Raw genomic sequence first — 14426 nt, 5'->3', positions numbered from 1 at the left:
CCTGTGGTTATTTTTTTTAATTTCTATTTTGGTCTTATTTTTAAGAACTAGAATTTCCATCAATGTCACTTTGTTGTTAATAAATAATTCTGGTTCTTAGTTTTAATTATCTATTCTTTCAAGGAACACATAATCCTTTTGTGGGGGAAAAAAAAGATTGTAGAGGGATATTCTTATGGTCCTTTTAGGAAAACTCCCAGGAATATTATACCCATCACATACGGTTTAACCACCACTACTTTAAAGAAATTTAGGGCTTGAAGTATGATGTTCCAAAAAACAAAGGAATTATGTTGTGTAACCACAAATAGGCTGCCCAGTAAAACAGAATATAATCCTTCAGGGGAAGGGTCAGGGGAAATGAACATTTAATGAAACAGAGGACTTTCAAGTATTTCTGATGAAAAGATCAGAGCTGGATAGAAAATGTGAGTTTCAAATACAAGATTCCAAAAAAAAATCAAAAGAGAAATAAGAAAGGACCCAGTAAGGTTAAACTGTTCACATTCTTACATGGAAAGATGACATATGCAATTGCTAATAATTTTTTCATTATGGGGATGGGGCCAAGATGGAGGAGAAAATGTAGGGACTCAGTGGAGCTGTCCCCCAAATCTTCCCAAATACCTTTTAAATAATTCAAAACAAATTCTAGAGTGCCAGAACTCACAAAAGGACTGAGTGAAACCATTTTCCAGCATAAGACAACTTAGAAGTTGGTAGGGAAAAAATTGTTGCAATAGGGTGTGAATTGAGTGCAGTCCAGTACAGGCTATGCCAGCACAGACTAGGCCTCAGAAAACCATGAACAGGCCTTGGGGGCAATTGAATCACTGGCAACAGTGATGGCTTCCTGACCTCTTAGCACACAGATGCTAAAGGGGTTAGACAATTGGTCAAAAAGAGATTACAGGCATTCTTTTGTTGGCACTTTGGGCAGGACTCTGTTGTATCACCCATACTTGCATCTGGGTCATAGTCCTGCATTTCAGTTCCAGCATGAAAAAGAAAACTAGCACACCAAAGTGTACAGCCATAGGGGAGCAGGGACCCTGCTCACAATTCCAGGGTGGAAAAGAGCACTTGTAGACACTGACAGACCAATGCATAATACAGAAGTGTAGTAAACAAAGCTCTCACTAAATCATAACACTTTGGAAAAACCATAAACTTACAGGTCCCAAGAATTACTTCTGAAAACAGCTGCACAAAATAATTTCAGTTTAGAGGAGTTCCCCCTCCACTCTGGAAGCAGAGCCTCTCTTTAGCATAGAGTAAAAAGTCAAGAAATAGGCTGAAAAATGAGTAAACAGCAGAAAAAGATTCTGACTATAGAAGGTTACTATGGTGAAATGGAAGACCAAAACACACACTCAGAAGAAGAAATTCAAAGCTCTTACATCCAAAGCCTCAAAGAACAATATTAATTGACCCTATGCCATGGAAAAACTCAAAAAGAATTTTAAAAATCAAACAAGAGGGGGCAGCTAGGTGGCGCAGTGGACAAAGTCCACCTATGATCTCAGATTAAATTCTAGTTTCTGCTGGGCATTATTGCTCATAAAACAATTCTTCCTTAAACCTATGATCCCATAAACATCCACATCATCACTGGAGAGAGTGGGGCATACATAAAGAACACATGTGGCCAGAACAACTAATGGGTTCCATTACTGAAGGACTATCAATGTTACCTGGTGATGCAATTCTATTCTCCCTTGTGTCTGCTTACTATTAGGTATTGTATCTTTCCTGGATGTGTTCCTCGTTTCTGATCCTTGATCTCAGATTAAATTCTAGTTTCTGCTGGGCATTATTGCTCATCTGAGTGTTAATTCCTTTGTCTCAGATGATCTTGTATTGGCTAGTGGCCCACAACCTAGTGAACACATAGTCTCTGTTGGTCATTGCTCTCTGCTACCAGTTTTGGGGCTACTCTCTTCCAGGTCATACTTTGCATATTTCAGTGATAACTAGAACTTCTATTTTAAGAGGAGATTGACAGTTCTAACATAGCAACTATGCTTAGACCCACAGGAGTTTCAAGTCAGGAAGAATACCCATAGACTAAGATTATATCTTCTATTTCCTACACCTATAGTTCTGTAAATAAGTCAGTCCTCAGTTCCAAATATCTGAGAGTTAGACCTTCCCAAGATCCTCTCTGGTTTTTAATGCAGATGAATTTATGGTAGAACAAAAGGCAAGTTCAAGCATTATGCACCTATCTGACCACAAATCATGTCCCATTTTTTATGTGTTGCCAGAGACAAATCCCTGTAGCTGTGGGGCTCTATTCTAGCCATTCAAAAGACTCACTATGATCTTCAAAACAGATACATATGTAACAAAATATAACAATATAATATATATTTCGCCCAACTTCAGGTAGGTAATTAATTAATTAAAATTCAAAGGAGGAAGTTAAATACTTGCCAGAATTTATATCATTACTTAGTAGTGGAAGAAAGACTAGAATTCATCTTTCCTAAAGGTGAGAAAATTTTCCGGGGAAGCTAGAAGCTCAAAACCAATCATTATCCTCTCTTTTACCACCAAGTGGCATATTTTTCAGGAAAAGAACAACCAAGAGAAGAAAACTACTAGGATATCTCCACTTACTTTATCCCCTTACCTTAATAAATATGGAGGAAAAAGGCAAGGTTCTTATCAAATTTTAACCAATAAGCCAGCAAATGAACTGCTACAACATATCACTGGACATTATTTGCAATTCTGTTGTAGATCATAGATATGCTGGGGTTTTCTTGGCAAAGATACTGGAGTAGTTTAACATTTCCTTCTCTGGCTTATTTTACAGATGAGGAAGGTGAGGCAAACAGGGTTAAGTGATCTGTCCAGGGTCACAGAGTTTGTAAGTATCTGAGGCTAGATATGAACTCATGAAAATGAAACTTCCTTATTCCAAGCTCAGTGCTCTATCCACTATGTCATCGGTTTATTCAAATACTAATTATTATTGCTTTGCAGAGAGATTGTTATTAGGATCATTCAATTCAAGTGAAGTCACTAAGTATTACCCTATGCATGGTATGATGGATTTGAAGATGAAAAAATCAAAGTCCCTCAAGCATAATTACAATTTAGGGAGGCAGTGCAGTCTTGCAAAGAGTGATGCAATTAACATCAAGAGATCTGGATTCAAATCATGGCTCTAATACTTGAAATCAATTTAACTAGATATCTAACACCGAACATAGCACTAAATTGCTTTGAGCCTCAGTTTTCTAATCTCTGAAATTTAAAAATATAAAATATAAAACCTGTATTGTTGTAGTCAGGAAAGAATATTATGGGGATGAGAAATGTGCACATGATTATATTAAATAATAAACACATAAGCAAAGTCTGAAAGGGAAAAAAAACGTGCTCCAAGAGATTCAAAGGGGGAGGGATCATTTCCAGTGAGGGATCAGAGAAAGCTTCATGGAGGGAAAAGTTCCTGAATTAGGCCTTAAAGAAAAGGTGAATAAAAATTAAGACATGGAAGAATCAATTTTAGCTTTGGAGGATTGTTGCTTGAAAAGGAGTGGAAATAGGAGATATTCTTTACATTATCTAAATATAGAAAGTGACATTACTTGTTGATAAAATATGTAATGTATATTTTGCATCCTTTAGGTCAACAAGGAAAACAGTGACTACCAAACTAAGAATATAAAAAATACCATCAAAGAGCAAAGTTAAAGAAAGAAGAAACTATATCAAGTAACATCAGGATTATTCTTTAAGATTCTCTGTTTTATAAAATATTATGATTATGCATGAGTATTTACAAACAAAATAGTTACATTAAAAGAGAAAAATAAAATTAAAATATTCTCTAAACAAATTGAATATGTTTCCTTGAATTCTTTTAAGGCAGGATTTGAACTCAGGTCCTCCTGTATCCAGGACCAGTGGTTTAAACACTGAGCCACCTAACTGCCCCTTGAATTCTTTTAAGAACTGGGAATGTGAACATTTTCCTTTACCCAATAAAGGTTATTATTTCATAATATTTTAATCATCCATGTATATTTAATCCTATTAATCATGGAAGTTATTTAAACCCCACATTTATGTAGATTCTTCTGAATACATTTTCCCCCAATTTGCAAAGGCATAGCAAGTAGGTTGAATTCATACTGAAATGTGCTTAAAGAGCTTATTGTTATATGTTCATTTTTGATAGGAATGAGGACAAGGATTTAAGCTAAGGTTAATTTAGCTTCAGAAGATTCAATTCAAAAGACATACCCAAAGAATGCTAAATAGTACAAGATACTACATAGGTAATAGGTTTTTACATAAGCAATTGAGATTTATGTTACTGGATTTAAGCAGAGGATTTTAACAACTTCTCCAAAATTATCACTTATGCACAACTATGTTTCCCCAAAGTTACCATTTAGAGTATATAAGAAAAAATTCATTTCTTTACTGAGGGAATTGAGATTAGAAGAGCAAGTGGTAGTAGAAATTGAATGAACCCCACTGATTTCATCTTGTGACTCAAATCTGGAGCTAGCTTGGTTCCTTTTTTGTTCAAAATGTGGAGAGTTCAATTTCTGACTTTTGAGAAAACTTTACTGAATCATGGGAATTGTGAGCAGATTTTATTCTATTGTATGAACCAAGCCCTGCAGAGCTGGGAATCTGTACCACCTCTACCTATTGCTTAGAGACCCTTAAATGAGGACTTAGGTTATGCTGAACAAAAACAATAGTCAGATCAAAAGATTGGTGTAAAGAGCTTTCTCACTCTTGTGTATCTCAAGCAACCCTTATGTCTTATCAAAAATCTGGCCCCCATACTGATAAATCAGTTATTGCGTCCATGTTCCTTTCCTGGAATATAGATCATTGGGAGGAGTGGGATGCCTCTTTTTCTGATTTCAGGGAATTGCCCCAGTTTTCTCTCCCCCTCACAATTTGAAAACTCCTTAATCTTTCTTCCAATTAGAAATCAGATCTCCTTAATTTTACATCCTGATTGTTTCCTTTTAATTGACCTTATTTGATTGTCTTTAATGCATAAAAGTCTGTCTTCCCCTGTATTTGGGATCCATTGCCAAAACTGAGTAGACCTGGTTCTGGTCTGTTGGGCAATTGCCATTTATTGATTAATAAATTGACATAATTGGAAGAATGAATCTGTTTCTTCAGTCATTTCATCCTTCACCCCCCACATTAGACAGTAAAACAGTCTTTGGAACATTTTAAAGGGACTTACCAAGGTGGCACAAGTCACTTCAATAGTATCTACAGGTGGTGCAGGGAAACTATTAATTTCGAGGAAAAACCAGACTTTTACATGTGAAACACATCCTTTGTTATCTGAAAAATAAAATCACAAAATGGGACTTTTCTTTGTTATTCCTTATTCCTTTAGGTAGCTACCATGAAGTACTCTGGAGTAAAGCAACATTGCATGTATAAGTTTTTTTTGGGGGGGGGGGGTTGTTTGGTTTTGTTTTGGGGTTTTTTGTTTGTTTGTTTTTTGCAGGGCAATGAGGGTTAAGTGACTTGCCCAGGGTCACACAGCTAGTAAGTGTCAAGTGTCTGAAGTCGGATTTGAACTTAGGTACTCCTGAGTTGAAGGCCGGTGCTTTATCCACTGTGCCACCTAGCTGTTCCACATATATAAATTTTGATGGAAGAAAATGTGGCAGGAAGAGGAAATGTATAGCTCACAGGGTAATATGGAAGATAGCAAGTCCAGGACAGGGAGCTGGTAGAGAGGGGTGGCCTAGTGCTGAAGAGTGGTGCAAGAGAGTCAACTCTTACCCACCACAGTCAATGCTTCAACTTCAGTGTAAACATTTACACCTCAGAAATTGACCAACTACAAATAAGTCTTTGATTTATTGCTTTCTTGATTACATAGACTTAAGAAAGTGATGAAGAAAATGTTGATAATGAAGATTAACCTCAAAAATATGTCCCACATACATTTTTTTTTCAGAATGAAGTGTTAAACATTTACCAGCGAACCCTTGTGTGAGAGCCACTGAAGGTAAACAAACTAATTCACATTTCCTTTAGGGCCTCTCCTGTTCAATAACTAAGAATAAGGTCTAGACAACCACTATTTCAAAAGACATTCATAAGTTTAATTAATAATAATAATAGCAAAATAATTGCAAGTAGTTAGGTGATCCATGCATTGGAGAGAAATGGGCTTGGAATCAGGAAGACCTGAGTTCAAATTCTGCCTCAGACATTTGTTAGCAGTTTGGCACTTGCCAAGTCACTTGACCTTTCTCTGCCTCTGGTTCCTTCTCTGTAAAATGAGTATATAACAATAGCACTCACCTGACAAGGTTGTGCTTTGCAAATGTAACATACTTTATAAATTTTATATATATATATATATATATATATATATATACACATACATATATGTGTGTGTATATATGTATGTGTGTATATATATGTATATATGTATGTGTATATATACACATAAATACATATATGTACGCATATATTATTATTATTATTATTATTAGACTAATTCAATAGAAGATACGGGCAAATAAGACCATTTTATGACAGCATTTGCAATGATTATCCTTTCAATTCTCCAATAATATTTCATTTCACACATTACATTTATATTATGATTTCATGATTGCTTTCTACCTACTCTAATATTTATGATCTGATAATTATTAAACAAGATTAATGGCATTGCTATATTTTAATGGAATCTTATTTTTAATGTATGGTGGAGAGATAACTTGGAATGAAACCTTGAAACAGCATTTTTATTATATGAAAAGACAAAACACACAGCTACAAATCAAAAGCTTTTTATAATCAACAAACAGTAAGTACAGTGGGATCTTGGATTATCTATTTCTTTCAGCCAGTTGTATCATGGTAAAGACATAGTGTTCTGTAGAATTTCTTTTACAAAACTTGCCTGATTCCTAGCAATGTTCTCTTTATGTATGACCTTATGCACATCTAAGTAATTATCACATAAAATGTCATATATATATACATATATGATAGAAATTTCATATATATGAGAGAAATATTTAAAAGTTAAAATAGTGATAATAAATGGAATAATTTGGGAACACTCAAAATAATTAAAACATTCACCAGAATGATAAAAATGTAAGTTAGTAGTTGATATTGTATTACTTAAAAAATTAAACTGTATAAAGGCCCAAGACCTCCCCCACCCAAGATCTTTAGTGTCTTCCTCTCCTTCAGATAACTTGTTAATTTCAATGAATCTTTCATGCCCTCACACTTTTGTCATCATGGATCTTCCTTATGCATGTTTAGGCAAATTCAGTTCCTTTTTCAATCTTTGTCCTCTTTACTACCTTATCTGCTTACACATCTGCACTCTTATGATAGAGAATAACTATAGTGGAGCTACTTTACTTGATGGTCAAGGTTGTTTTAAAAATCTTTATTGAATCTTTTCCATTTTTCCAATTTGTTCTTCTACTATTTTCATCTTTAAATTCATTTGTGATGACTTTGCTCACCTGAATTTCTTGCCTAGCTTTCTTTCTTTTTTTTTTGTAAGTATTTTTTTTTAGTCAATTGGGGTTAAGTGACTTGCCCAGGGTCACACAGCTACTTGTGTTAAGTGTCTGAGACTGGATTTGAACTCAGGTCCTCCTGAATCCAGGGCTGGTGCTCTATCCACTGTGCCACCTAGCTGCCCCCTTGCCTAGCTTTCTTTAAACTTGTTTTCCTTCTATCATTTTCCCCTTGTTTTGTGATTTTTTGATTATCTTCCTCTGTTAAGATTTTGCCGGAGAAGTTTTTCTTTACACTGATGTTGTCAATAAGTCAAGGGTTTGCTGACTTAAGAGCTTTTGGGGCTTTTCTATTTTTCTTTGTTTTAGGAATTGATACTCATTGACTATGCTTCTGTATGAAATTATGATTGTCAGTATCTGTGTCTTTTCCCTATTTTTCATCAATAGTTTAAAAGTTTATATCCAAATTAATTTCTTTGTTTGACATTTTTATTCTTTTCCAACCATCATATTACTTTAGATTTTTTTTCAGTGAAAATTCAATGCTCTGACCATACAAACACCTGATTTGGTAATGACTCCCACCTTCAGTAATGAGTCTCTCATCTATTCTAATATAAACAATTTCATTTTTTGTTATGATATTTTTGGTGCTCAACATGGAAGTACCTTATGATACTTATCTTGAAGAAGCATATATACATCTAAGGCCTATATTCAGTCTACAAATATCATGTCCCTTTTATGCTTTTTTGACCCATTCTTGGGCTGTTCATTTACCTTTAGTATTCACTTACCATCCAACTCTCACCCATGACTCTAAGAAACTGTATAATGTGCAGCAGAGAACACAACCTGGTAAAACCATCTCACCAGAAAGGCTAGACTAGGTTGAGGGTAACCAGTAAGTTTCAAACCCATTGGTGAATTGAGGGCGGGGGGGGGGGGGAGGGGGAGGGTAACTACCTAAGCGTATGAAGACACCTCCTGGCAAAATTGGCAGATGAAAACAATTTGTTTCGACTGCCATGAAGGCAGATGATGCAGGTATTTTAGAGCACTAAGAGCTTGGTCAGACACCAAAGATGCCAAAGTAATCCACTGGATCCCGGGCCAGCACCAGTAGTTTGACCTTTGCCCTGCCACTGGACTTTGATAATTCTGGAAGAGAAAGTGAGTCTAATGACTTTGTGCAACTCTGCCTCACTTTAAATCAAATTCACACATAAGTCATCACCTATTATGTCATTGGTCCTCTTCAAAAAAGAAGGATAAACAACATTTCAAATCTATGTTTTCCATCATATTTTTCTCCAGCCTCACCTATTCCCAGAACACCATTGAAATTAACCACTATCAAAGGATATGTTGATAACCTGGAGCATATTAATATAGAGTTCTTTGTAGATGGTTCTCTCCCTCTTCATTCTCTGCAACAAAGGTTGGTGCATAAACTGCAACTATTTTTGTAATTATTTATCATATATGATGTGGCACATAATGACTTAATGGATTTTGAAATTTTGTTTCTTTTTTCCTTTGGTTACATAATAAAACCAACTCTTCCATTTCCATTTGTTCTTCTAAGGAAAACTTTTGAGCTAGCCTTCCAATTAGATTCACACAGCTTCTTTTGCCGGCTTCCATTTATGGTCAGAATATTAAGTTGATATTACCTAGTTGCTACAGTAGTATTTCAACTAATTGGTCATTGGAAAAATATCTCACATTGAGAGTATATACAGCCAAGTTAAAGCTTATAGAAAGCCTAAGAGCAATGCAATTCGCGTGTATGACATATCACATTGATTAATGTCTTAGGGAGGAAGGAGAGGAGGGAGGATGGAGAAAAAATCGGAACTCAGAATCTTATTAAAATAAATGTTATTTTTTTCACATGTAATTAGAAAAAAATTTAAAACCACAAAACAGAACAATGCAATTATTAGCATTTTTCCCCATCTCTAACCATTGTCACTACAGAATCAGAAAAGGAAGAGGGACAGGGATTAAGAATTTTTATAGTTCTAGCATATTGATTATGAATTGTTCTATAATTATCTAGGTCATTCCCTGGAAAGTAAACTCATTTTTTTTTGTCACAACTGTACCATCCCCCTGGTAGAATTCACCAAAACTCATACTCTACAGGAATAGCCTCTAATAACATATAGTTACTTCAACATAACAATGAAGTATCAGAGTACAAATCTCTGGAAATAATACTTAATATATAACAATGCTAATAAACTCAATCTGACTATAAAAATAAATATCAGGAAATACCAGGCCTTCCTTAGTTGCTATTTCTTCCATGAACACCATCTGCCTAACCCTAATTTCTAGGATAAACCATCTCTTTCTTCTCTGATTTTTTTATTGTACTTTATCTCTACTTTTCCAATTAATTTATTTTATCGTAATTTATATCATAGTCATTTGTGCCTGTCATATTTCATTCTAGATAGTGAGAACCTAGAGGGCTTAAATTCTCGCTCCCATTCATTTATTTATACTCCATTAACCTTGCAATAATGATTTCCCAAGGGAGGTCATTAATAATTGTTTGTTGAATCCAATTATTCATACTTTTGCAAGATCTAGTTTTATTATCCTTTGATAATTTGACAAATTAAACATTTACTAAGGCATTTAGTGTGTGAAAAATAATATAGTCCCCATTCTTTGGAAGCTTACAATGATATTAATAAATGTACATAATAAGTACAGTTAGTACTGCCATAAATGTGAATTTCTTCCAACACAATTAATATACTAGGAAACATTTTGAACATATTTCAAATTTCAAGTTGGCTTCTGTTGGATTTCTTCTCTGAGAAACAGTAAGAGTGAAGAAAACAACCCCTCTACAATAACTTAAAAGGTGAAAGTTTTTCAATGCTCACAAGCAAACCAAATATTAGTCAAGGCAAAGTTTAACACTTATAGTATATATTCCAGTTTTTTGGGAGCTGTGGGGAGGGCAGGGCTGGTGCATACCATCCACATCCCTACTTACTTCCATCATGGCCTCTAACTTCAGTCTGGCTATTGAGGTCTGTCCAACTTGCTAGTACAACCAGAGATTCAGGCCTACCTAATAGCCAAGAAAGTGGCCACTATTTATTGTAGTAATTCTGTATTTCTTTTTTTTTTCTTTTTTTTTTAGTGAGGCAATTGGGGTTAAGTGACTTGCCCAGGGTCACACAGCTAGTAAGTGTTAAGTGTCTGAGGCCGGATTTGAACTCAGGTACTCCTGACTCCAGGGCCAGTGCTCTATCCACTGCGCCACCTAGCTACCCCCTGTATTTCTTAACTATTTAAAATATCTGAGTGTGCATCAGGTTTTTTTTTTTAATTAGGTTTCTATATCTTTTTATGAGTCACTGTCACAGTTTTTTATTGTACCATAATCCTATTTTCTCCATGAGCTCTTTGGTTTTATTTCAGGATTTGGAATAGGAGGATGCTTTGGGGGAACACATGCCAAGTTATAGCAAAACTGCCTGTATTGTATAAGACTGAAGGTACTAAGAACAAATATAATAAGAAGGACATAACTTTGATCTAAGATGAAAAAATGGAAGCCTTTATGGAGAAGATGGTACTTGAACACAGCCTCAGAAGAAGAGAATCATTTCAACAAATTGACATGGGGGTGGAGCTTGAAATTAAGTTTCAGCTATGAGGCAGCAAATATACAGAGGCAAGAAAGGGCAGGACAAGATTTGAGAATAGCTAGTACTCCACTTTCTTGGGATATACAGTACATGAACTATAGTGTAATGAAAAGGAGGCCAGGTTTTTGAAGTCCTCAAATGCCAGACTTGTTAATAATTTTGTCTTATAGGCAATGAGGATCCACTGACTTTTTTTAGAGTAACAAATTGAGACCCATGAATGAGGATGGTTAATTATTGTAGCAAAGTGAAAGACAGATACAAGAGGCAAGAGGAGTAATAAATAAACAATTTAATATATTCTAGCCAGAGGAGATGAGCAGCTGAACCAAATTGCCTACCACTATATGAGTGGGAAAGAGAGTATAGAAGTAACATATTGCCAAGATACAATTAACTGAACTTGATAACTAATTGTTTATGGGAGAAGAAAAGTATCCAAAGATAACTCCCTGGTTTCAAGCCTCAATGACTGGGAAGATGTTGATACTATCAATGGGAATGGAGAAGTAGGGAGAGAATGAGTTTAAGTGGGAAGAAGACATTAGTCATAGTGACACAAACTAAGGAGAAAGTTCTTTTCTCTGTACTTCTTATTCATGGAAATATATCTTAAAATAAATCGTAATACTGAAAACTGAAACTTCTCTCACTGGAAATTCAAAAGTCATTACCCTATACAAGATGATGTTATATGGCTATTATATTTCTTCTAAGCACAGCTTGCCACCTGAAATACTCCTAGAAGCAGTTATCTTAAAAGCAAAATATGATGAGCTCGAGTAAGAATAAAACTTCAAAACTGAAAGGAAAGATATCCATTATATAACCTAGTTTCAAAGAATAGACCTTAGGACTAAGTAGTTTTATTCACCACAAATATATCTCATGGCCTATAGCTTCAAACTCTAATGATAAAGCAGTAAGATTAGAAAACTCATATAAAACAAAATGACATAAACCCATAAGAAACACCCTCTCAGAAAAGAACCTAGGTAGCATTAGCGAGAATCATTTTGAAATGCTTAATCCTACATTATAAAATATTAAATCTGGTAGGAACACATAGGCACAAAGTTAACATTTTTAAAACACAAATATAGTCAGAAATTCTCAAAGAAGCCCAAAAAATTAAGAACAGAGGGTTTTTATCCCTTCAAAAAGTCCAAGTAAATGATAAAAATGAACCCATATAGCAAAACATACACTTTTTGTGCTGGAAAAGAACTAGAAGCCAAAGTAGTTGCCAATTGATTGGGTAAAGCTAAATAAATGATAACATATTAATAAAGTGGAATGTCATATTATAAGAAGTAACAAATATGAAGATTCCAAACATAGAGAAGAGGTAAACTAAACTAATGCAGAACTGTCAGAACAAGGAAAATAATAAATTTAATGAAATACAGCAATTTAAGTGGAAAGAATAAATAGAACTGATTGCTACTTAATTATAATGACCGTGCTTGGACCTGGAGCCAAGTTGAGAGAATACACCTCTCTCCAGTGAAGGAGACGAGAGGAGGAATTATGGAAATGAAATATTATATGCAGTTATCCTTCCAAACTGCAGGGGTTAGAGGAATGGGACCCCCATCTGGAAAAATTTTCACCCTTTCTTCATACAAGGGGAAAGAAATTGTGTCTATTTCTGGTATTAAAGGATGAAATATAATTATATTTTACAAATATTTTGTGAATTTCTGAGTTTATAAACCTTTTCTTTGTCATCTGCTGGACTTTGTGTGTTTTCTGTAGCTTCTACAATACTCCCAGAAAATTTCCATTTAATTTCTTATGCTGACGCACAATATTTCAAAACTGCAATGGTGAAATTTGCAATGTGGAAGGGAAAACTTTATGTTGTTATCAACATGTTTGTTTGAATAACCTGCTTCCCAGAACCATCAACATTTCTTTTTAAATCATTGTTACAGGAGATAGATTTCTGGGTTGAGGAGACAAGGAGGGATATTATTTGGAAATTGATGTGACAATAAATTAAAAGGCATAACTACATATTTTTTAATTCAAGGAGGAAATCAAGTTACTATGTAAACACAAATTTTGAAAGCTGAAAAAAGTCTCCTGCTTGTTATACTACAACACAGATGCCTTTAATGGATTAAAAAAAAAAACCCTAATGATATTTGTATGGTATAAGGTCAGTCATGAAAATGGTAGCATGGCAGGGGAGGGATATTGAAAGGGAGAGCAAAAAGTAAGATGGACTTTTGAGATTTGGGCAGTAAGTCAAATGAGGATTAGTACAATATGAGAGCACACACAGGTAAATTCTGAAAACAATGCATTGCTTTCTCACTAGGTTTTCAGGGGAACCATTGAATTTGGGGGAGTTTAAATATTGGTGGTTTTTGTTTAATTAAGTTGTCAGGTTGACACTTTCTCTTAGAACTGTGATCTGGGTAATAAAAGAATGAAAAGGAAAGAAAAAAATGGAAGTAGATATAATGAAGAATTTGTACTGTAGATAAAACACGTGTTCTCTACATTCTTAGTAACCCTTTGCAAGAAGGGGTTCTCTATAAACCTGAAGTTGATCGTGTAATATGGAAATATTTTACTATACAAGTATTCAAATTCCTAAGAGTGATATTTAAGAGAGTATTGTAATGTCCTGCTTAGAGTCATTGCTGGTAAAATATTAATTTAGATATGCCACAGACCTGACATAGTAAGGACTATGTGGTAAAAGCTAATCACAGAGCATCAAAAGCATTCTTTCCTTATTGAAAATATATTTTCAGAAGGGATTAAGAAAAACTCAGTGATGAAGAAACCAAGGAAGGAAGAAAATAGACTTTTATATAATAGCACTTACTAACTGCCCAATTTTTCTCTTATGATTTCAGCTCTAATAAGAAGGGGGTTCACAAATAATACACATGTACTAGGGGAAAGGGCTATGGTCACTCTGTAACATGACAAAGTTCACTCATGAAAGAGCAGAATTCAACAAGACCAGACTATATGATACATGATCTGAAGTAAAATGAAAGTTGGAGGCTATGTTGAAAATAATTGCATCTGCATTCATAGAATCATAGTTTTAAAGTTGAAAAGGATCTTAGAAATAATCTAGTACTTTTCCCTCATTTTAGAAATTAGGAAATGGAAACTCAGAGAAGTAACTTCTTTAGGATCATATGTATAGTAACTGGAAGAGATAGAATCTGAACTGAAGTCTTCCAATTCCAAGTCTAGCAAGTTTTTC

General features: G+C 34.7%; 1 protein-coding gene across 1 annotated transcript in view; it reads right to left on the bottom strand.

The window, feature by feature from the left end:
• CFAP47 (cilia and flagella associated protein 47) overlaps positions 1 to 14426 on the bottom strand; it is an 849402-nt gene that overhangs the window by 316481 nt on the left and 518495 nt on the right. Inside the window, 1 exon segment of the mRNA XM_043993472.1 lies at positions 5237 to 5340. Coding sequence (XP_043849407.1) covers positions 5237 to 5340 — 104 coding nt within the window.

Source organism: Dromiciops gliroides, chromosome 3 (assembly GCF_019393635.1).
Source record: "Dromiciops gliroides isolate mDroGli1 chromosome 3, mDroGli1.pri, whole genome shotgun sequence".
Lineage (NCBI taxonomy): Eukaryota > Metazoa > Chordata > Mammalia > Microbiotheria > Microbiotheriidae > Dromiciops > Dromiciops gliroides.
Note: the sequence above shows the minus strand (reverse complement) of the source record. Positions and strands in the feature narration are given on the sequence as shown.